The sequence below is a fragment of the Sphaeramia orbicularis genome, unplaced genomic scaffold (assembly GCF_902148855.1).
Source record: "Sphaeramia orbicularis unplaced genomic scaffold, fSphaOr1.1, whole genome shotgun sequence".
NCBI lineage: Eukaryota > Metazoa > Chordata > Actinopteri > Kurtiformes > Apogonidae > Sphaeramia > Sphaeramia orbicularis.
The window spans coordinates 30176-54642 of NW_021941463.1; the positions used below are offsets into that span (position 1 = coordinate 30176).

The 24467-nt window shown below is 40.1% G+C and overlaps 1 protein-coding gene across 1 annotated transcript; it reads right to left on the reverse strand.

Annotated features, from left to right (window-relative positions):
- Positions 1 to 7419: 7419 nt before the first annotated feature.
- On the reverse strand, positions 7420 to 19300 carry LOC115415879 (chondroitin sulfate synthase 2-like). The gene is made up of 4 exons (XM_030129534.1): positions 18838 to 19300; positions 15466 to 16030; positions 11357 to 11539; positions 7420 to 11181 (listed from the first exon to the last, which is right to left on the reverse strand). The coding sequence occupies exons 1-4, from the start codon at positions 19125 to 19127 to the stop codon at positions 9919 to 9921; spliced, it is 2301 nt and encodes a 766-aa protein (XP_029985394.1). The 5' UTR covers positions 19128 to 19300; the 3' UTR covers positions 7420 to 9918.
- Between the last annotated feature and the right edge of the window lie 5167 nt (positions 19301 to 24467).

The window sequence follows — 24467 nt, forward strand, 5'->3', positions numbered from 1 at the left end:
TTGTGATGTACGGCCTCTTACCTATTTATGAGTTAGGGTTAGGGTCAGGGGTCACAGGGTCAGGGTTCAAAGGGTTAGGGTCAGGGTTCACAGGGTCAGGGGTCACAGGGTTAGGGTCAGGGTTCACAAGGTTAGGGTTCACAGGATCAGGGTTCACAGGGTCAGGGTCAAGGTTCACAGGGTCAGGGTTCACAGGGTTAGGGTTCACAGGGTCAGGGTTCACAAGGTCAGAGTTCACAGGGTCAGGGTTCACAGGGCCAGGGTTCACAGGGTTAGGGTTCACAGGGTCAGGGTTCACAGGGTCAGAGTTCACAGGGTCAGGGCTCACAGGGCCAGGGTTCGCAGGGTCAGGGTTCACAGGGTTAGGGTCAAGGTTCACAGGGTCAGGGTTCACAGGGTCAGGGTTCACAGGGTTAGGGTTCACAGGGTCAGGGTTCACAGGGTTAGGGTTCGCAGGGTCAGGGTTCACAGGGTCAGAGTTCACAGGGTCAGGGCTCACAGGGCCAGGGTTCACAGGGTCAGGGTTCACAGGGTTAGGGTCAAGGTTCACAGGGTCAGGGTTCACAGGGTCAGGGTTCACAGGGTTAGGGTTCACAGGGTCAGGGTTCACAGGGTCAGAGTTCACAGGGTTAGGGTTCACAGGGTCAGGGTTCACAGGGTCAGAGTTCACAGGGTCAGGGCTCACAGGGCCAGGGTTCGCAGGGTCAGGGTTCGCAGGGGTCAGGGTTCGCAGGGTCAGGGGTCACAGGGTTAGGGTCAGGGTTCACAAGGTTAGGGTTTACAGGGTTAGGGTTCACAGGATCAGGGTTCACAGGGTCAGGGTTCACAGGGTCAGGGCTCACAGGGTCAGGGTTCACAGGGTCAGGGTTCACAGGGTCAGAGTTCACAGGGTCAGGGTTCACAGGGTCAGGGTTCACAGGGTCAGGGTTCACAGGGTCAGAGTTCACAGGGTCAGGGCTCACAGGGCCAGGGTTCACAGGATCAGGGTTCACAGGGTCAGGGTTCACAGGGTCAGGGGTCACAGGGTCAGAGTTCACAGGGTCAGGGCTCACAGGGTCAGGGTTCGCAGGGTTCTTCTTCAAAGTAAAACTCAGTCACATATTTTGACATTTGGTCAAAATAACACTTATATAAGCCTTATAATCTTCTGCTACGTCAGCTGATAGTTTACATTATAGCTCTGTTAGCTTAGCTCTGTTAGCTTAGCTGTGTTTTTAGACTCAAACATCCACAGTAAAACCACTAATCCTCTGTTTTCTGTTGGTTTGTGTTGTCAATAACTGAACTAAAGATCTGTTTGAATCCAACAAACAAGGTCAGAACTGTCACAGTTTAGTCTGAACCACGGATCAACAAACAGAAACTTAGCAAAGATAAGAACATCCCATAATTACCGTGTACCTTCATCAGCCTCAGAGTCAAACTCACACATGTAGAAGAAACTGACATTTTCCATCCAACTCCATTCTTGTCACTTTCTTTGACTGTAAAGATTGTTTCTTAATGGTTCTCATCCAATTGGATCACTTTCTGATGCTTAGCTCAAAGGCCCTGTGGTGTTTGTTTTCATCACCATGGGAGACCGGCAGACTGACTCACTACTACCTGTAGTGGTCATATTCACTTCCTGTATGTACAATCCAATCCATTGGCATTTTTGGCAGAACTTCAGAACTATAAATTCTAAACACTAATGATAATTTTATGTATTTTTTTTAATATTTCAAAGTAGAATTACTACTTATAGCTGTAGCTTGTTTAATGGAAGCCAGAATATTAGTGGAATATTCATGTTCATTTGCCATTAGTAGGAATACTGTCTGTTTTGTAACAAGGGTCTAAAACAGAATATTTTGTTCAATGACTTTGTCTCATTATAGCATTGATAATAATAATACATTGGTTTTATATAGCACTTTTCGAAGTACTCAGAGACACTTTACAATAAGCAGCCAAGGGACGAACACACAACGTGGTAAAAACAGATACAGAGTTAATACAAAAGGGCAAACAGAGAACAGTCATATTGTAACCATATATTATGCTGTGTTCCAGGCAACCCGTAACTCGTGTTTGTCCAACCTTCTACCAGTGTAAATGCTCTGGAATGTTCAGTCAAACCTGGGACTTCCACTCGTGAACTCGTACTAGATCCATGTTCTCCCAGTTCTGAGTTCTGACATCATGTAGCAATGGTGCCCCCCCGTGGATGTGGTGTTTATGCAGATTGTTTATTAAAACAAGGTATTGCTCTGATATTATTTATCTGTAAATGTTCTGTATAATCAGCAGCTGCTCTAGTGTTAGCTAGTTTTCAGTCCAGTGAGTGACAGAATAAATTAATTCCAAATACGTATTCAAATATACAAATAACAGAACATCAAAGGTAGAACAGCTTCTCTTGCCTTATGCGCTGTTTTTTCTCCTCTGTTTCCCTCAGATAAGCAAAGAGCAAACACCTTTGGCGATAGAAATGATTGTAAATGAGCACGGTCCACCATGCTGGTTTGTTTACATCTAGCTTCCACAATTCCTTGTGCTCAGGCAGTTTGGCATGACTGGCCTGGAACGTTACAAAGTCGTGAGTCGTGGTTTGAAGTCGTGACTTACGGGCTCAAAAAACGGCCTGGAACGCAGCATTACTATAATATAACTGTACTGATGTTTGTTCAGCCTGATTTATCGTCGCTGTGTTTTCAACAGGAGCCCAATGACATGACGCGGAGTCATCCGGAGGGGGCGTACGCCAACACCATCCTGCCCATGAACCACCACCCCCACCCCCACCACCATCACACAGGGCACCATGGAGTGTTTGAGGACTTCGCCTGCTAGAGCCGACCATCATCTCCAGTCCTGGTGACACCAAAAGATCAAAGTGTGTGTGTGTGGTTCTCGCTAACAGAGCCTCGGCGTTTCTTGTCAGTCCTTTGTTGTCACCAGTGAAAAAGCTACAGCCAAAGTCGAACAATAACTTGTGCTGCTAAAAAAACCCACTTAAACATACAGTACGTAGGCACAAATTGGACACCGCTTTTTCCTTTTCTTCTGTCCGGATGGGACCCCTCTCAACTTCGCCCCGCTTTAAGTCGGGCACTTTGTGATTCAGGACCAGCTTTTGGTACGTGATCATGACAAGGGAACACGAGGAGGACTGCATGTCACCTTGATCCAGAAAAGGAAAACTATGATTTATTTATTCAACTAGCATCTCAGCTGCTAGATTTTGTTTAGTTTTTCTATCTGTATCCCCCGATTTACTTACCTCTTCTCCAACTATTCCTCCACACTGTACCATATCAAGCCATCACACATCATAAATTATGTAATTATTTAAAGATATGCTATTATCTACATGTTCTATTGTATACAAGAATACTTTGGTGAGCAAATCTTATTGGTGTCACATCCATCCATCCAGAGGGGAATAATTTAGGCTGAAATGTATGACATTAGAAGATCTAGCGACATCTTTCCACTGGTTCACTTGGTCTGGTCTGTGGTTAAGGTGTTAGAGAGTAGCATTGTAATTGTACATAAAGTCCAACTTTAAAATGAGAAAGCTCTGTTTTAATGTTTGTTGTTTATATTCAGTTAATATATAACTTAACAGATTATTAATTTAGCCATTTATACATTTTAGAAAAGAGATTTTATATGACAATAGCAATCACGATTGTAGCAATTACTGTACAATTACAATCTGCAGATATGTTAGACTGCCAAACATCTATACATTTGTCCCAGTTCAGGAAAATGGACTACTTTATATTTTCCATTTCCATATCTTTGTCTCCCTGCATAAACAACACACACTTGGTCGTGTTTACAGTTGTACTAAAAAGGACTCTTCGTAGTCATCCCTCTTGACTTCCCGTTTGCTCATACCACTCTTTACTTGGTTAGCATTTTGACTTTATGCTGACATAAGCAATAAGGGACTGGATTTTATTTTTGCTAAGTCATCTCTTCAGCTTTAAGCCAGCACCACTGTAAAAGTGTTGCAGCTATTTACAGTGTCGACTCTGTGTATGTGTGTGAGATACAGTATTTATTAAGTTATGGGGACATAAATCTGTATCACTTGTGGGGACTGGGCTGCATTATGGGGACGGATTGTTCAATTCAAGGTGTAAGCGTTCATTTTAAGGTTAGGGTTCGTCTCTGGGAAATGAATGTAAGTCAGTGTAACGTCTGAAACACACGGAAACCCAACGTGTTTGTGTGTCGCATGTGCACTTTAACATTTTACACACATGACTGAGCACGTTAGACTGATGCGGCTTAGTTGGACTGATCCATGACCAAAACAAGCGTCGGAGAATCGGTTAAAAGTGCAGCTGTTGTGGCTCGGCACTCGGCTCATTGCTCCGGAGGTCGGGATATTGTTTGAAGCTAAAAGGGTGGGACAAATGCAGCACAGTTTAAGAGCACAAGTTATCAAATAAAAGTGAAACACATGGACTGGTGTAGAGCCGCTGGGCTCAACTCGACTGTTTCAGGTCAGGTCACTCACTAGTACCTTTTGCACTGAAGGAACATCCTTTACAACCTGTGACCTTCACATAACCTGAACCTTAAAGACCTGGGGAGGGCGCATTCTTCTCTTTTCCAGCTGTATTGCACATACTAAGGTGTTTTGGATTTACACTGCTTAAATCAGACCGACTGTACTACACTTTTGTGGCGTAACTACTCCTACGTATGTTGTTGTTCCGCTGCATATGCTGCTGTTCCATTTGCAGAAGCAGTTGGGGAACAGACAGTGGAAGTAGTGCCGCTCCTATTGATTTCCGTTTGCATTTTCACCAGCCCCTGGGCACTGCTGAGGCCAGCACAAACTGATTTGGGCCCCAAAACCACATCCAGTTCCTTAAACCACTTTGTTTTTCTGTTGTTTTTTTGTTTTTTTTGTTTTTTTCAGTTGCTTCATTTCTTCCACAGAAAGCATTTTGATATTTTACTTTCTATAATCTTGTTTTGTGCTTTTTGTTTTTTCCAGTCACTGTGGAATCTCCTGGCCTCGTGTTTGAGTTTGGTCTGGCCTTGTCTGCCCAAATTATAAACTATGTTTAGTTAAGATCCTGCTATGGAAAGGCTTTATTAGATTGTCCAAATAACCCCTTAATTTCTAAGACGAGCTGGATGATGCTGCATGACTTGAGCTAATTTGTTTGATCTCAAATCCAACTTTTCTGAATTCAGTTCCAGTTTAGCTTCACTGAGGAGGAACTGTACAGGAGTGAGCTTTATGTTACATGTTCCTGTAGTGTTATAGGCCGATCAAATGTGCAGAACATGCCTCTTTAACAAATAATCCTACCGCTATAAATGCAATAAACACAGTCGACTAAATCCTAAAGTTTTGTTCAGGGTATGTGGTGTTTCCATATGTGGGCTTCATGTGTGTTCAGTGCATTCTGATCACTGTGTATTACATCCCAGGGAGATTCCACTGTCTTCCATCTGTCATATCCCCTCTTCTTGTCAAGTAATCATGGGCTTTACATGGCTGTTTAATATTCGTAATCATGTGTCACTTTGACATTTTCAAAAGGTTCCCAATCACAATCTCTGATGGCATCCTGGACAGGCTATGCATAACAATCTTCTCCTCTGTCATCAATAACTGTAGCTTTCCTCAGACAAGTCACCCGGGGACTGGAGTGTTGGGATGAATACAAGGCTACGTTTTAACCCTGGAGTTTTATGTGAATGTTACTCAGAGCTCCAAGGCTTTTTCATCCCCTTCATGCTGTACTTTAGCTACACTCAAAGATCGATCCTGGAAATTCTGTAGAAAAATATGTAATACCACCAGTAGCGACTCAAACACAGTTGGTTTTCGAGGCGTGTGCGCTTTGTCGGAGGTGTCACGGGGCTGTGGGCGAGCGGCAGGTCTGTTCTGTAGCAGATGGGACATCTTCCCAGCTTGACAACATGTAGCTGACATTCCTGGGATTCCTCCAGCCTCTAATCTCAGCTCCCCTCTTGCACAGCTCTTTGGGCCCGCCTTTTATAGCTCCATGACATTCTGTTTAGGTGCGCTTATTACATTACCCATGTAAATCCAATTGATCTCAACCGCCACTGATGTTACATTTTGAATATGTACTGTTTTGTCCTTTTTTTCAGCTGCATATTTTAGCTGAGGTCTGAGAGGTCATCTGAGAAGAGAAAAATATAGTAAGTGCAGGGTGATGCAAGCTGCTGTCAGTACTTCATATGAACAAATTTCATCTCCCATCTGGCAGAAATGGAAATGGACCGTCACTGCAGTAACGAGGAACGCTTACATTTTGTACAGAAGTGTGATCTTGTGATTATTTGCTCTGTTAGAACACATTTTATATATGTTAAATATGGTAAATACAATGACTATTAAAGTTTAGATTGGTAAAACCAGTGCCTCCTAAATCCAGAGCCTTTGTAACTCCGTGTTGCCTAGTTGTATTTACTACACTTACTACACCCACATCCAAACCTTTTCACACTCCCTTGGGCGTATACAGTATAATACAAAGACATTTCATACAAAATAATAAGAATTAAAAGCATCTCAGGCTTTTGTGAAGACCGTGTGGGAGTGTAATTGAAGAAGTATCATTATCTTGTTACAATAACACAGACGATAAAGACATTTCTGGCTGAAAAATGTGTTACTCTGCTCCTTAAAAGACTCAGTGCAGGTGAACCCACATTGTTGTTGTTTCTAGAAGTCTTTTCTTGACAACATGGAACAGCTCTGTTGCTGTGTGGGAGGAGAAAGTCCTGGGATCGTATGTAAAATGAAGTACAAAATAATGACTTAGAATTAACTCCCAGCTGCTCTGTAGTTATGTGGTTTTACAGCATGCCTCCGGGCAGTGCATACGGACCCTTGAAATAACTAAAGCTGTAATTAAGGTCGCAACGTTTTCCCTGTTTTTACCCAACCCAGACATCAGAAATACCTCAGGTCTGACATGAGGAGGAATCCTAGCAGCAGTCCTGCAGCTTATGTTAAGAAGTAAGTGAACATTACAACGTTTGTTAATAGAAATGTGATTTGTGGAATTGGGAACGCTGCTCCTGCACCTCGACACTCGGCTGCAGCTCCTGGATCTGCACTGCATGAGGGCAAACATGCTCTTCTGCTGACACCTAAAGGACAAAATGGAATCTGAAGCTACAATTAAAGAGAATAAAAGCAGAAAGTATTTGTTTTTATTTATTTGTTTTTGTAAAAAAGCTCTTTATTTAAAAATTACAATTCACAGTTCATTGGGAATTACAGCACATAATTGAATGTGATGAACAATAATTCAAACATTGCTTTGGTTATACTAATACCCATATGTAGAATATAAAAATGTAAACCAAATGGTCCAAACATTAGAAGAATTACATGTGAATCTATGCATTTACCTGTTTAAAAAAAAAAAAAATCAGTTACTATGTGAAAATAAATTTCAATTGTTTCAAGATCAAACAATACACAAAGTACAAAGTGGGGTACAGCATACTTCTCAACATTTCAAAAGCTAAAAAAGGCTTAAAAATGGACTTTCTATAAAATATTTATACTTAAACTGTCTTGAAAGCCTCTGTTAGTGCGGAAGTATTCGGAATCTGCATAATTCACAGAGAAATGACAGGAAAACATGGACAAAATACTTGGGAGGCTTCGCACAGTGACGGCGGCTTTGTTTAAGAGTATTGGGTGATTCATCCGCCATGCGCCCTCAGTTTTTTGGGATTCTTGTTTCTAAAGAGGCAACGGGAATGCAGATCCCCGCAGCACCTTCATATAGGAACCTCCGCCCTCCATCTTTCACAGTGGTTTGGGTTTATTCTGTTTCTAGCAATACACATCATTAGTGTAATATATAATAATAACATTCATATTATATCAAATAGAGCACTTTCATTAGACTGATCTCGTAAAGACAGAGATGCGTTAGAAAATGAACGACAAAAAAAGTCACCGACAACCTGACCTCCAAGGTCCGTGTTTACATGGCAAAAACAAAGTACAGCAAACACTGCGTAGGACCACCACAGTTAATATCACCTTTTCCAACATACACTTTAAGTCCAATTTCAGTTCAATAAAAAGATTTGCCTTAATCGCATGTGTTTCTAAGTTAATACATAGGTGAAAAGTGTCTCGTGTCAGCAAAATACATTAAAAAGTACTGTCAAAAACATTACAGTGTATTTACTCAATGTTAAACACAAAGCATGAGTCTTAAATTATGAAATCTGAACAGTGTTATCGTGTACATGAAGCTGTTCTCCCATATTAAAAGCTCTGTCCTCTCCTGGACAGATCTCCAGTTGTGTTTCTGTAATATTGCACATCATAAGTAACTTATCTTAATGCATTTCTTATGTCTAGTACTGCTAAACTCCGCCACCACTCAGTCATGTAGTAAAGGACTCCTGCTGGATTTCATTTGTACATTTGAGCTCAGCACATGGAGGACAATGAAACCGTTCAATAACTTATAGCATCTTAAACAATACAGTCCATAACACTTTGGAAAAACACAAATCTTTGAGTATAAAAACGTCTGGACCAACTGGTGATGTAGGAACATGTTGCATACATTCTTAATTTCATTTCTAAAGTTATTAGATTCTGTTTTACAGTACCATTTACTTCATGGAGGACTCCTGAAAATACTGAAACACCTGCATGGGCCAGCACATATTAAAGATATTTACAGAGGTGTTTCTGACATTACTCACAGTTCTCTTTGGCCTCCAGCATGTACATTTCTTAAAACATCAGCACTAATCCACTCTAGGTCCACAGGTACAGACATCATCTACACTATGACCTCTAAAATCCAACAGTGGGACTTCTATAGGACTGCCATTCTCTGCTTTTAGGCACTTGTACGTGTAGTTGGATGGGATCATGATAAATCCATGCCACCTTTAAAAAACGTAAGGTTATCTGACATCCCATTTAGCTCTCCCAACAACATAACAGAGTTTAGCCACAGTGGAACATGTCTGAGCCGCTCAAAACCAGTAACTATACAGTAATTGGACCAAATTCTAATGAAAAACATCAGCTGCACATCACGTACTGAGGTGAACGGGTACCAGGTCAACTAGAAGCACATGAAAACTCTTAAGGCACACGCTGTACGTATGTAACAATGCCTTTTATAAAAAGACTCCCATCAGTAAATATCAAAAAATGAAACACCCTTAATAAAAGGGTAAACTGTGGAGCAACGTACCAAGGTGTTTCTATATGTTATGTATTAAATATATATTCAATAGGTTAACATTAAATAACATCCTAGGATTTTGGATCCTGTAGAAAAGCTACGACCGTCTTCAGCCTACACTTGTTTTTCTGTTTTGGTTCAACATCCTCACACAAAACCATGAACAAACAAACCCAACACAAACACGTCTAATGCCAACTCCCCATGTGGGTATCAGTGGAAAGGAGGATCGCTTTTACAGGAATTGGAAACAAAACAAGGATAAAACCCCAGTGACTGTTCCACTGGCCAAGCGGACTGAAAGATCACCTGTTCCTTTGTTGTCCTGTGTTTGCTGCCCATGTATGGTGAACGCCTTAACCAGAGAAACTGGATAAGGCTCTGCTGCTGTCTCTGCTCTCAAGTGGTCAAAAATTGCTTGACGCCGCTTTCAGATTTCCCAAAGTAGCAAAAACATTGGACAATAACTGTAAACATTTTAGGAGAACTTTCTGAAATAGCCTGTGCTGAGTTCGTCTTTCTAAAACCTCAACCTTTGATGCACATTAGAAGATGGAGTGTCAGTCATGTGCATAACCACTTCTTGTTCATGGGTTCATTTTTAGCTAAAACAAGCAACAAGTGGTGCTACATGTGTTGCTCTTGGTCGTAGTCCAAATTCAGGATTGCATTAAACTCCCCTTAGGCGGTGTCAGGTGCTGTTTCCTTGCTCTTGCTCAAACAGTAGCATTGCGAGCTGAGAGCGAGAACCCAGTCCTTCCAAGTTGCTTTGGACACATCGGTGGTAGATGTCTTCGCTAAGTCGCGGGTTGCAGATCTGGTAGCGGTACTGCTGATGCAACGCTGGCTCCACCGCTCTGAACACATGAAGACCTGAATACTTCACAAACATTTCGTAGATATCCAGGGTCTCCAGAATCTCCTCATTCTCCTGGACGTCCGCCACCATTCGTGTTCGTGTTGCCATGTAGTCAGAGTTGTAAAAACATGCCTCTTCAAATGACATGCGGTCAAAATGTCCTGCGTCCTTGACCAGATCAATTGTAGCTGGACGCTGCTGGTTGTGATAAGCCACGTCAGGGTTGTAGTCCTGGAAATGGATCGGGAAGAACACCTGCCAATTGTTGATTGAATTCATGCGACAGCGATTGAGAAATTCAGCATTGACCCTTGTGTCGACATTAGCCAGAAAGAACAGCGTGTCGACAGGATGCTTCTTTGAAATAATGTCCATGAACTTGATCTGGGATGGCGTTTCCGTCTTTACACTTATCCATGGGATTTTTATTGCTGGATATTTGCGTTCGTAAGTGTTTATCTGAGCCTTCACACCTGCAAATATATCATTCTGGTTCACCTGCTGGGCCTCGACTGGATCGTAAATGAACAAGAACGTTAGGATTGCGTTTTCGCTGGTCTCAAAGGCATTCGCGGCAAAGACTTCGAGGAAATGGTCAACGTAGCTCCGGACCTGCATCATAAGCGGTATAATGATGTGAACCCTGGTAGCTTCAGTGACATAAGGCATCGGAATGATCTCTATCTGACTCAAAGGTCGCACCAGGTGAACCCGCTTTGTGATGGAGCGACTGTGACCTTTCTGGTTGACCACTTCAAGCTGCAGGTCCAGGATGTACTCCATGCCCCTAATGGGGTCAAAGCGCCTGTAGCCATTAATCAGCTGCTGCTTCTTCAGGTGTAGGACAGGTATGTACTTCTTGTTCAGCTCTCCAACTGCAACATCGATAACATCCGCCACATCCATGCGGTCAATGCCGCGCAGTTCACACTTGGGAGAGCCATCTGTGCATGAGTAAATCTCCTCCTCTGTAAAGTATTCCCACTTCAGGACTTCAAAACGAGATCTAGGCTCAAAAGGTGGATTGATCCCAACCGGCCACTGGGCGCTTCGGTTTCCCTCAAAAGCAACAGCACTCACATTCTTTATTTCTGCCTGTGGAGACACAAAAAGTGTTGAAATCGATAAATGTGCCAACTTGCTGCTGACACCATTTCTACTGCACTAAAGCTGCTGTATTTTGAGCCTGAAACAGAGGTATGCGAAGGGGAGCCAAGTTTTTATTTCTGAGTGAACAACAGGTGATTTGTGGCTCTTGAAATCAGCTTACCTGCAGCTTAGCGATCTCATCGTAAGTCTTCTGGAGTTCAATCTCTGTGAAGTATCGGTGCAGCCGGTACATCTGTTCGGGGTCAGACACTGGATGGACAGTCAGAGCTTTCTTGAACTCGTCACTCTGTTCTTTACTTGGATCCGAGTTTTTCCCCAACTCATAATGGTGGTACTGAAGGCCCTGGGAGTACACAAAGAGGTCTTTTCATGAGACGTCTTCAACCCAGCATGACAGAAACATGGCTGATGTTATTACAAGCTTAGTTGTTAGGCTGCGTTGCTTACATTCAAGCAAACATTACACGCTATCTAAGCAGCATTCTGGGCTCATCTCCACTGCAAACACTGTGGTTTCAACCATAATTGCATAGTAAAGTGCTGTCTGAGATATATTTTGTTTCTATTGTTACAGAGTTTTGATATTTTCAGGAATCATATTTGTTCTAGGAACATATTCAGGGCTTTCCTTACTATAATTAGACTTGTGTGCAGTACCAAAGTATTTTTGCACAGTGCTGAATGCCTAGCGTACACAGAAAGACCTTGAAATGTCTTGTAAATACTTGTAAAAGACTGAAGTTTACATTATAAGACAATAAGTTGGAGGTTAGGTTTTAGCAAGATTTTGTAAGGATGAGAAATCTTGTAAGGATAGTAATTACAAGACGGCAACTAAATTCTTTACCAGTTACGTTTATGAGTCTTAATGTTTGTTTTTTGAGTAATTAAAATTTAATCTACCCAAGATTTTCTTAATAAAACTCAGTGCGTGTGTGTGCCATATTCATTTGAGCTTTGGATTCTTAAGTCCAACTTTTATTTAAAGAATAAAGAAAATACAAGAGGCCTACCAAGGTATTTAAAAGACCAATAGTCCTACCTGTAGGGGGTGCTAAAACTACTTTGTATTATGACAGGTGAACAACATAACAGAGCAAAACAACTCAGAACAAGAAAAGCACTCGGAGAGCATAGACCTTCGCCAAGACAGATCTGTGCCCCCCCGATCACCACTAAAATTTAATCCTTGGTTCCTTGTGCCAGTATCAAAATTTCCTGAAAGTTTTCTTGAAAATCCATCCATAACTTTTTGAGTTATCTTGCTAACAAACAAACATGCAAACACACGAAGCAAAGTGATCACAATACCTCCTGGCGGAGGTAAAAAACATCCATCCCTGAGTAAATGTTTATTCATCCTCATCATGTTTCTACAGACAAAACCCACATCAAACCGGATTATATTGTTACTTTTGCTGTAAAAATCCAACTTTTTCATCACATTTTCCCTTTGTTTTGCAACTGAGAGAGCCCTAATATGTCCACATCACTGTGTGCATGAGTCACAGATTCAAATTTACAATGATATCAAACATTTTGGATTTTGACTGAACATCAAGATGGAAGAAGGCAGACTTCAAAGTTTTATGACCACTTCACCCCAAACAATCCATCAGTAGGGAGCCTGAACCCCATCAAAACTTATGATTTCATTTCTGAGAGTGAAAATTCACCTGTGACATTGAAATGCTCAAAAAAGTCATCAAGTGTACTCCAGTAAAACTCTTAACCACTTGAGGGAAAAAAAATACCCAGTTTGTGTGAATGGACAATGCTGTTGTCTGCAAATAACATTTTTAAAAGTGGGGTCATTAGTTATATGCAAAAATTTTGTTTTGTGTCAACTTCATCAATGTTTTTAGTCAAACAATGACATAAACAACAACCAGAACACATATGCTTTCTACAAGCAGAGGTAAAACCATGATGTTACTTCATCCTTCATTTATTTCATCCATTAAAAAGTCTAATCAAAGACAACTACAGGTAAAAAGACAAGCAAAAAAAAGGAAAAAAGTCAAAACGAAACCTAACGTACCAATGGCATAACACTGGCACGGTTCTACTAAAAACAGAGCAACTACATAAGGAGCTTGAGTGATTAAAAAAACTGATCATACTATTAAAAGAACAAAGAACAAGGCTGTGCTAAGGCCACACTTTGGCAAACGTTTGCCCACAGCTTAGGGCTCAGACTTGGACAGTTGGTGAAGCATTGTCTGTGCCTCATTGTCATCAATGCTCCCCTAAACCCAAACTGATGTCAGGCTTTGTGTTCAAGCTGTTTGCTTCCTCTTTACCAGGCCTGCTAACTTCCCCTCCTCCTCCTCCTCCTCCTCCTCCTTATCTTCTCTCTGCTGGAGCTCTTCGGGCTCAGGGCTCTTTAGTTAGCCATGCAACTCACTCTCAAGTGAATAACAAGATGGTTTCCTTCTCTGGGTCACAGGCCACAGAGGAGAAAATGGAAGCAGAAGACGTCTCTGAAGCAGGCCGAGCAAGAAATCTAAGCCAGTATATGTATTTAAAGGCTACTTGTAGCATTTATATTGATCTCCTGAGCTAAAAAAGATGATAAACTTTACCATGTGTGCAGCAAACTGAATGCTGATGCAACAAACAGCAAGGTTGTTGCATGAGAGGGCACTGGGAAAGATCAGGCCTGAGCTTGTTTGACCTTAAATGCTAATGACATTACAAGAGCGGTGCATGTTGACCCACAGGGGATTTTCACACCATTGAACCTGTGCTCTACTTCCCTGTTTACCTATTCCACCGAGCTGCAGGAGCAGAAGGAAATAATAAAAGAGCTAAGGGGTATTAGTAATCTGCTCTGTAATATAAATACCATGTCTGTCCCAGCGTCATAATTACAGTTTTAGAAAGCTGTCCGTCAGTGTAAAGCGCTGTCCCAGAGGCAGCGCAAATGAAACCCCCACTGAGCCAATCACACAGATGGTTGGAACCTCAATGTACATCCCACAGCTTTTTCATGACACAAGCCCCTATTCTATCAAATTTCCAGAAACTTTTTTACCTGGGTATAAGAATTCCCCTTAATCAACGTGCTTTATTTTATGTTTCCACAACATCTCAAAGTCCCTGAAAATGTATTCAAATGAAGGTCAGTGGTTTTGAGTCGCCGACTGCTATTCAACGTGTGTTCCACAAGGTCCAGGCTGTTTGGAGCAGGTTTAATGTATTCACACGGACAGACAGACGATTGCACTATGCTCAGCTCAGCTTTAGGTAAATAGTGTATTTGTCAAAAAGGACGTCGTCTTCTGTCCACTTCTCGCAGCTTCCCTTCTTTGGCTCCATTTTGCAAATGATTAAAACAAAAAGAAGAGAAGCTTCTAGAAATGGAATAAAGAACTTTGCAGCCACACACTGGCTACTGTGGGTGAATGGAAGTGTGGAACGCTGCAAGTGTGCTCTACCAATCAGTATCCTTCAGCACACACCAAGGTTCGAATAGTTTTGGATTTTTCATTCTAGTTTAGTGTTATTTAGTTTGGACTTTTTTTTTCTCTAATTCAGTTTGTTTTAATTTGTTTTTAGAGCAGATTTGATAGTTTTTATTTGTTTTCATTTTTTTCTAAATGCTTAGTTTTAGTTTAGTTTAGTTTTAGTATTAATTTTAGTTTTGTCATGTCTTTTATCTTCTTTGCCGTCATATTCAAATAAATCCCAGACAGAACTCTGCTTTCTCCCAACTGTAGTGTCCATGTTGTCAGGTAGAGTGGGGACCAGAAGACGACGAAACGACAAGTGACGAGGAGTGACGGAGTGTGAAGTGCCGTATGGTGCCGCTAGCTAAAACTGCTAGAGTGAAATAAATCGCTTTTGTATCAATCTGACATTGACAAAGACAAAAACGAAGGGAATTTGATCCACAATTTTTATACGTTTTAGTTAGTTTTGTAAGCACACAATACAGTTTCAGTTAGTTTGGTTTTTTTCTTTTAATTATAGTTTTTATTTATTTCAGTTAAGGAAAATGTTTTTTCAATTCTAGTTTTCGTCATTTTGTTAGTTTTCGTTAACGATAATAACCTTGGCACACACGCCCCTCAAGAATTCTGGGGAATCTGAAAAGTTCTATGTAGCTCTAAGAAGTTTTTTTCATGGAAAGATTTTTTTACTCAAGAAATTTCAGTGGAAACACCAACAACAAGTTCCTGGAGCCCGTTGTGCAGTAGAAAGGGGGCTACTGTGGCTCCTGATCCATTTTGACATGAAAGGAGCTGCTTCATGAGTTCAACCTACCTCGTACTCGCTGACACAGTTTGCGCTGGTGTAATCAATGATGCATCTGCCGAGCCACTCGTCAGGTCTTGCACTCAGGATGTCATTTCTGCAGTTTTCTAGGAAAGGCTGGAGTCGGAGGAGTAAAGTACGGGACAGGAGGTACCCGAACCCACCGTAGCAGTACTTCCCTTCCATCTCTCCACCGATGAACTCCTCAGGGCTGCCCATGTACAGCTCTCGATCCATACTCAGATGATCCACCAGGGCCCTGATCCTGTCGGCCTCCGTGTAGGCGTCATCCTGGACCAAGTAAAACCAGTCATACTCATTGATGTAATGGTCTAAAATGTACCGGATGGTCTGAAACATGTTCCAAATCAGCCTCTCGTCTCCGTGAGAGACTACGAACATGCCATGAGGGACTTTGCGGTTGCGCATGCCGGTGAAGAAAACCACAGTGTCCAGATGATGGCTTATGGTGCGATTGACGGCCACGCCCAGGGTGCTGATGGTGTTTTTAGATGTCAGGACACCAACAAACAGACGCTCTCGCATTCCCAACTCTGTGCTTATGTATTTTGCTCTGAAAAAGAAGAGAAGGCAAAAGTTATTACCAATCCTGATTCTGCTTTTAGTTGTAAGTTTGGCTGACTGACTTGAATCCATCTGAAAATTCAACCCCAGAGTTTAAACCAAAATCAACATTTCTTTGCTTCTGTTCTGCTGACAATATGCAAATAATATAGACATTAAAATAACATTGACACAAGTCTAACGGGAAAATGCCAGCGTTAAGTGCTTATTGACAAAGACATGCTTGTAAAAACTTGTTTTGTGATTCATCAGAGGTGAGGAGTAATGAGATGCCACCACATGAAAGACAGAAACTGTCACACATGGGAACTGTCCAAGGAATGTTGGAAGCCTTTGCCTGTTTCTAAGAATATGTAAACACACATAGCAGAGACATGACACGCAATACAGATCTACAGGCAGCCAATGATGGTGGATAATTGTTGGAGTTTTCATCTTTCCATACCCACACGGTGACCAGCTGACACCTGTACATCTATCTTCTGTGGATTTCTATTGATTTATTAGAGGTCATTATTTATTGGGATGAGCTGTGGCCTGCTGATCTATATTTAAGTCCACTATGAATGAATGGATGTTATATTTCAGACGTATAAAAACACTACACAACCACCAACAAAAGCAAATGTCTGAAGCAAATGATCAACATGAGATAACCCCAAAAAAATAACTGTACTATCATACAAAAGACACACTTAATACAGTGGGAGAGGGAAGAAGTGAACACTTCTTTAATCCCACCCCTTTCCCCTAAATCATACATTACAATATTTCAACCTCCTGCCGTTATTGTAACATCCAAGTACATAATTAATCATGACCAAAATGGTGATCATCTCACCAGAGGAAGAAAAAAAGAAAGAAAAACAAAAAAAAAAACAAAAAAAAAACCCTGAATAATAACAACAGCAATATTGTTTTTGTTATTACTTTTTTCCGCTCACACCTAAAAAATAAATAAACAGGAGAAACATATTGGTCATCAAATGCCAACAAAATGATCTCTTTATACCTGTTTCAACTGAAATATATTTGGACATTGGTTTAACTCCATGTTCCATAATTTCACCCACAAACACATTCAATTACATTAGGAAAATGTTTACAATTACAAATTATCCTTTGAGAATGACATGGACAAGCTGACAATTCTACAGATTAGGGATGTAGTGATTACGATATACGATTATGATACGATTATAACGATAAACCCTGGTAAAAATTCCCGATGATTAGTATTACCGTTTAAATTCTAATTCTCATGATAACCGTGTTTGATTACTGCACTTTCAACTCAAACTTGATCTGGAAAATGGTCAAATAATGGCTATAAGGTGCCATCTTTAATGCATATTTGTTTGTTTGATGTTTACATGTTAATATTTGAATGTTTCTGCAACAGAAAGTACATTGTGCCTATTATTGTATTTGGTTATTTTTGTTTGTTTGTTTGTTTGTTTGTTTGTTTGTTTGGGGTATTTTTTTCAAAATACAACTTGGTTAAATTATTTCAGGTTGTGTATCAGTACTTTTTGAACATTTTGAGCACATTTCAACAATACCATTATAATAATGATAACCGTGATAATTTTAGTCACACTAACCTTGATATGAAATTTTCCTATTATTGCATCCCTACTATAGATAATAAGATAAACAAGTGCAATTTGAACATTATGCCTCAACTTATTTATTCATCTGCATTGTTTAGTAACAGGCCGAATATTGTTAAAAGTTTGAAGTTGTCATTATTTTTAATCTTTATACCACACTGACACAGTTTTCCATCTTTTCACCCACAGACACAAACACTCCAGTCTATTTGTGTCCTTCTGATCACAGTGTCCACACACTGTCCACACCTACCTGACAAGGTTATTATCGTAAACGAAAACTAATGAAATGACGAAAGCTAGACTTTTAAAAACATTTTGGTTAACTGAAATAAATAAAAACAACAACAAAACAAAAGAAAAAAAACCCAACTAACTGGAACTGTATTGTGTGTTTACAAAACAAACTAAAACGTATAAAAAATTATGGATAAAATTCCCTTCGTTTTCGACTTTGTCAACGTCGGATTGATATGAAATCAATATATTTCCCTCAAGAAATTTTTGCTGCTGGCACCATATGACATTTAATGGTTCGTCACTTGTCGTTCAGTCGTCTTCTCATCCCCACTCTACCGAAAAATAGATTAAATCTTTAGAATTTATCTTTAACAAAAAAAGTTCTAGCACCCTGGCTATTTATAAACAGTTCTTTAAAATAGACTGAACTCTCTGATTTATTTATTTTTGTTGGATGTTTTATTTTTTTATTTATTCATTTTTATACTATTATTTGTCTATTCTGCTTTGTGTCTTTAAATCTATGCATTATTTTTATTAAACTTATTGGTTCAAATGCTTCTTCCTTTTTGACATCTTCTTGTTTGTTTGTTCAAAATTTGTATGTCTTGTATACCCAAATATTTTCAATAAAGTAAATAAATAAATAAATGCTGCACCACTTAAAAAAAAAAAAAAAAAAAATCATCCCCACTCTACCTGGAAACATGGAGACTAAAGTTGGGAGAAAGCAGCAGAGTCCTGTCTGGGATTTATTTGAATACGACGATAGAGAAGAAGAGAAAAGAGACCACTGTACTACAACTGAACTACAACTACAAAAAAAATGAAAACTAATAAAAACTATCAAACCTATTCTAAAAACGAACTGAATGACAGAAAAAAAGTCCAAAGTAAAAACTAAAGTATCCTGAAAAATCCCAAACTATTGGAGCCTCTGTACCTGAACACCTTCTTGGCTGGACTCTGTTGGACCTGTTTATAAGGGACTATTCTGGGCTCGAAGTCCTCCTCGGACTCCGCATCGTTGCCGGTGAGGATGGAGCTGGGCTTCCGGGCTCCCTTGGGCAGCCCCTCCCGGCCCACGGCTCCCTCCTGGCCGCCCCTGCCGCCCAGGTAACAGGCTTCCTCCGTCCAGCTGACGCTCAGTAAACTCAGCGTGAAGCCCAGAGAGATCCCGATCACCACCGGGCCCAGCCCCCGCACCACGGAAACCACCGCCGACAGCCGCATTCCGCCTCCTAAAGCTGGGCCTCTAGTCCGCGGCGGTCACAGGACACATGAGCCCGAACGGACCCGCTCCTGTCCTCACTCAACTCCAGGAAAGTTGGTGCTTCTTCCTTAAAAATTTACGCAGGATTCTTACGTGTCAGTCGAGCCGCGGCTTGGCTCCTCCCCTGATGTGACGTCAGAGGGGGCGGGGTTTCTCCACTGAGGAGACGAACGCGTTAGAAAGGGGCCGCCATCTTGGAAGGGGATAAATCCTCACTAAGACAAAAGTAAATCCAACAACAGTCAGAGTGCACCGGAAAAAGAGAATTATGAAGAATGTATTACAGATACACCTACTGAGTCAATGTGACATTTATTTATTCATGTATGTATGTATTTGCTGACTTCTTTTATTTAAAAAATGTTTTACTATTTCATTTTTTTTTTCATTTCATTTTTATTTATTCATTCCAATCTAAATGCTTGGAAAGGTGCAGGATGAAGAAAACTTAAAATACCTGCCACTTTCTTGAAACATCTGCTTCCGTCAGATAGGTTGCCGTTACAGCTGTTACAGTAAACACTTTACATGATAGTCAATGCACATGAAATAAATCCAACATCCATAAGTTAAATGATTTTATGACATGCTTTTATAAAGCTTCTCTATTCTTTCCTTATACGACCTCTTAAACTGAAAAATATTTGTACAGCTCTTCTCTTCCACTGCCAAAGAATTCCACATTCTGACACTAACAACATAAAATACACATTTGCTTTACATTAGTCCGAACCCTTTGCTGTTTAAAATTAAACCTCCTTCTATGTTCTTCATCCTGTGATACTAAAACAAATAATCTCTGCTAATTTGCAGGCAAAAGACCATTTCTTGCTCTAACCACAATCACTATTAGTTGTAGTTGTAGTATAAGTAGTAGTACAATGTTGCCTATAAAGGCAGAACAGGGTTGCAGTGATAGAAGCATAATTATCAGTATTATTTATTTATTTAAACAAAACAAAAAAATCCTCCAGAAACAAAGATACAATCTGACCTGTTAAATAGACGCCGCCGTCTTGGAAGGGGATAAACCACACTGAGACCATGTAAACAACACACACAGTAGTCTACATGAATTATGGAGAATTTATTACCGCTACAAAAACTGAATCAGCATTAATATTTATTCATTCATTCATTCATTTAATATAATTATTATTTTACACATATGATGTTTGTTCATGTAAAACATAATTTTAGGAGCCAAGAAAGTCATGGTTTGTGGTAAAGGTGGTGACGAACCATCCTGTGTTAAACTTCTTTATGGGCTGCATTTGTTGTTGCACATTATACACATCACGAACAGCACAATGGCCACTTCCTTGGAATATTTAACTTCTATCTACAACAGCGATATGAAAATCACTACACGTCTGGTCATGTTGAAGCTGCAAAGACATCATCAGACTCTAAACAGATCATGGACAAAGACGGTTATGATGATGTCACCTCCATGACTTTTAACTGTGTAGTTTTTATATTTGCATATTTTCACAGACTGAAAGTTTAAAAACAATCTGTGACTTTATTTACTTGCCTTATTATCTGATAAATGGCATAAGTCAAACAGGATCCACATTTGTGTCTTACCACTGACTGTACTTTATTTTTGTTTTTCCCAGAAATAAAATTCCAATGGGCCATGATTGGAAGCAGAACTTCTACTCTCTATTATCAATTCCAGATCACTGCCGTGGTAAAGAACTGCAAATTTTATACAGTATCAGTCAGACATGAGGGTTTTTTTCTAACAAGGCTATATTCAGAAGTGTAGAAAGTCATAAGAACACTGTAGAAAACCCCCTCAAACTCACTGTCCTCACATCTCACACTGTTTTCAAGCAAAACCTGCAACACATTTTAGTTGACTGTTGCACCCGTTGAGTGTTTGTTGCTCACATGTCTCACTGTTATTGTTGTAATGGACTTATTTTTTTAACTGTCTGTTTCTGTAATTGTATAACCTTGTTTTTGCTTGTGCCCCCCCCCCCCCCCCCCCCCCCCCCCCACACACACACACCCGACCCCCCTACCCCTCAAGGAGCCATTGCTCTTTGATCAGGCTGCATTTGTAAATAAGAATCTGTTCTTAATTGCTTGCCTGGGCAAATAAAGGTCTAAATAAATAAATAAATAAATAGATAGATAGATAGATAGATAGATAGATAGATAGATAGATAGATAGATAGATAGATAGATAGATAGATAGATAGATAGATAGATAGATAAGAGTTATTTATAAATTAAATATAGAATAGAATAAAATAATAATAGAAGAGTCTTTTTTATATTTCCTGTTTACTCTTAATGTTTCTGCCTGTCTTTTTGCACTTTGTTTTTTGTATTTTGGCGGCTGTTAATATTGCAATTACCCCACAGTGGGATCAATCTTATCTTATCTTATCTTATCTTATCTTATCTTATCTTATCTTATCTTATCTTATCTTATCTTATCTTATCTTAAATAATCAGCAGTGATGAGACATTTTCTAAGAGTGGTTGATAGTGTAAAGAATAGGCTCCATAGAAGGACATTATTATGACCAGGTTTTTGACTGACAGGCTTCACTGTACAGATGGCAGAAGTGAAATCATGGCACTGAGGTTACCGTTGTCTCAAATTAGCTCAGAGGTGGACGACCTTAGTTTTATGTATCACGCTGCATGTCATGCTGATACACAGGCAGCTTTTTGTGGAACACAAAAAATTCCAAAAGGATCTTTTTTGGCTTGTCGGCCGGTGACTGAACAGCCTTTGCTCTATTGTCTGTCTTCTTTAGCACAAGAGCCAAAAGAATTAAAAGTCACCTTGCAACCCAAATTTATATCGTGAGTTCTTATAATGTCTTCACTATCAAAGCAATGAATGGGAGGTCATGTTAACCACAGAAACAAACCATCAGAACTAATGGACACATAAAATAAGCCCAATATATGCACAAATACACGGCTGATTGAATTTTACACTACCAAAACAGTGTCTGAAAGTGTTGTTTTCATCTAATTTTTTAACTCTTTTCTTCTATTTTTATTAATGAAAAAAACACAGACACAGTTTCAGATATGATCTTCCTATATTTCATTTGACTAAGTTTTGGAAAGAGCTCCATCATACACCTCAGTGCTTTAAGGCTTCTTTGTAAAGCTAATACTCTAATGAATAATGATAATGACATAGTTTTAACCCTTGTCTATGTGTCAACACAATACAACACTAAATACCGTTTCAATTTCTTCCACCGTATTTTGCAGCTAGATGCAGAACAGAGACCTGCTGCAAGATCTCACAAGTATTGACAGGGATCAGACAGAGTCAACTGACTCCATTTTAATGATGCAAACAAAACTGGGTTAAATGTTTATTTAGGAGAGTAGAATTAGTCATAATCTGAGCTCATGTTCAGTCCTCCCACTGGAATGAATGGGAACGGCTTGGGCTGCACGTCACGGCTCCTGCGACGCCCACGTGACACTGACACAGGAAGTTGAACCGCCTTGTTTTCCTGAACCATCTCTGGCTCAAAGTGGAGGGTTTTCAAGTCAATGCAGAGTCAGACTACAGAGAAATGGGACAAAAGCTGGCAGACCATGGCCTCTATTCACATCATTATCATGATAAAGGCCACTGGATTCAGAGTAACCTTTGTTTCTTTTCTTTTATGTAGAATAGAATAGAATAGAATAGAATAGAATAGAATAGAATAGAATAGAATAGAATAGAAGGATGGTGGCAACTTCAGCACATGACACTGAATGACACACATCAAACCATAAAACCCCTACACATTGGTTATTACTAAAATTACAAGATTCAAACATTTTATATTGTCAATTCACTGGATACACAGGATGTAGAGAACTGAGGTACTGTTTCTCTCTCACCTTATTAAATGCCATGCGCTTTAAAAAAAAAAAAAGAAGAAGACGAAGAAAGATTTAGCATATTTTGCTTTATTTACTCTTTAATTCTACCATGAGTACATTTTTCCCATATTATTATTATTATTAATAATAATAATAATAATAATAATAATAATAATAATAATAATAATAATAATAATAATAATAACCAACATTCCAATGGATGTTTATTTGTATGGTTATTGCAGGATGACATCTGTCCTTTTACTTCACAAAAACATGGATGCACTGTGTCCTATCATTTCTATTCTGTTCTGGTACAGGTCCATCTCAAAAAATGAGAATATCAGGAAACAGTTCAATATTTTTTTGTCACTCATTTCAGAAAGTCAAACCCATACATTATATAGACTCAGTAGACATAGAGTGATATATTTAAGCCTTATTTCTTCAAACTTGATGTTAATGTCTTCCAGATAATGAAAACCCAAAATTCAGTGTCTCAGAAAATTAGAATATTCCATAAAATCATTTAAAAAGAGATTTTTTTCAACATAAATGTCAGTGTTGTGTTCAGTCTGTTCATTAGTCTGAACTCAGCTGCTCAGCCTGTGGACCTGCTCAGCCCTAACCCTAACCCTAGCCCTGTGGACCTGCTCAGCCCTAACCCTAACCCTGTGGACCTGCTCAGGTGGAATGTTAGTCCAGGTTGGTCTGATGGTGTCCTTCAGCTCTTCTGTCATTGGTGGATCTGCTGTCTCTGGTCTGCCTCTGGACAGTCCTCCACAGATTCTCTCTGGGGTTCAGGTCAGCTCAGTTTTCTGCTCCATCAGTCCCAGTAACACCAGGGTCATGGTACCAGCTTTGGTTCCTTGGACAGTGCGGGCAGGAGCCAAGTCCTGCTGGAAAATTAAATCAGCATCTGCAGAAAGTTTAAAGTCAGCAGAAGGAAGCAGGAAGTGTTGTAAAATGTCCTGGTAGATGGGGGTGTGGACTGTGGACCTCAGAAAACACACTGGAGCAACACCAGCAGATGATGATAATAATAATAATAATAATAATAATAATAATAATAAATAATAATAATAATAATAATAATAATAAGAAGAAGAATGGATTAGAGTCATATAGCGCTTTTCTATGAACGCATACTCAAAGCGTGTACAGTGGATCCATTATTCATTCACTGTCACATTCCCCCTCTGGTGGTGGTAAACTACATCTGTAGCCACAGCTGCCCTGGGGCAGACTGACAGAATCGTGGCTGCCAATTTGCACCTACGGCCCCTCCGACCACCACTGAACATTCACACACATTCATACACCAGTGTGAGTAGCAGCACTGGAGGCAAGGAGGCTGAAGTGTCTTGCCCAAGGACACAACGGCACATGGACAGAGCGGATGCCATGGCACAACAAACCAGCACTGACTGTGGAAA

Bases quoted from the DNA above. Each gene is read 5' to 3' on its own strand.
- LOC115415879 (XM_030129534.1), bottom strand. From the start codon at position 19,127: ATGCGGCTGTCGGCGGTGGTTTCCGTGGTGCGGGGGCTGGGCCCGGTG. The intron at 11,540-15,465 runs GTAGGTTGAACT...GTGTACTCCCAG, and splicing joins ACTGTGTCAGCGAGTACGAG to GGCCTTCAGTACCACCATTA. The intron at 11,182-11,356 runs GTAAGCTGATTT...GTGTCTCCACAG, and splicing joins ATGAGATCGCTAAGCTGCAG to GCAGAAATAAAGAATGTGAG.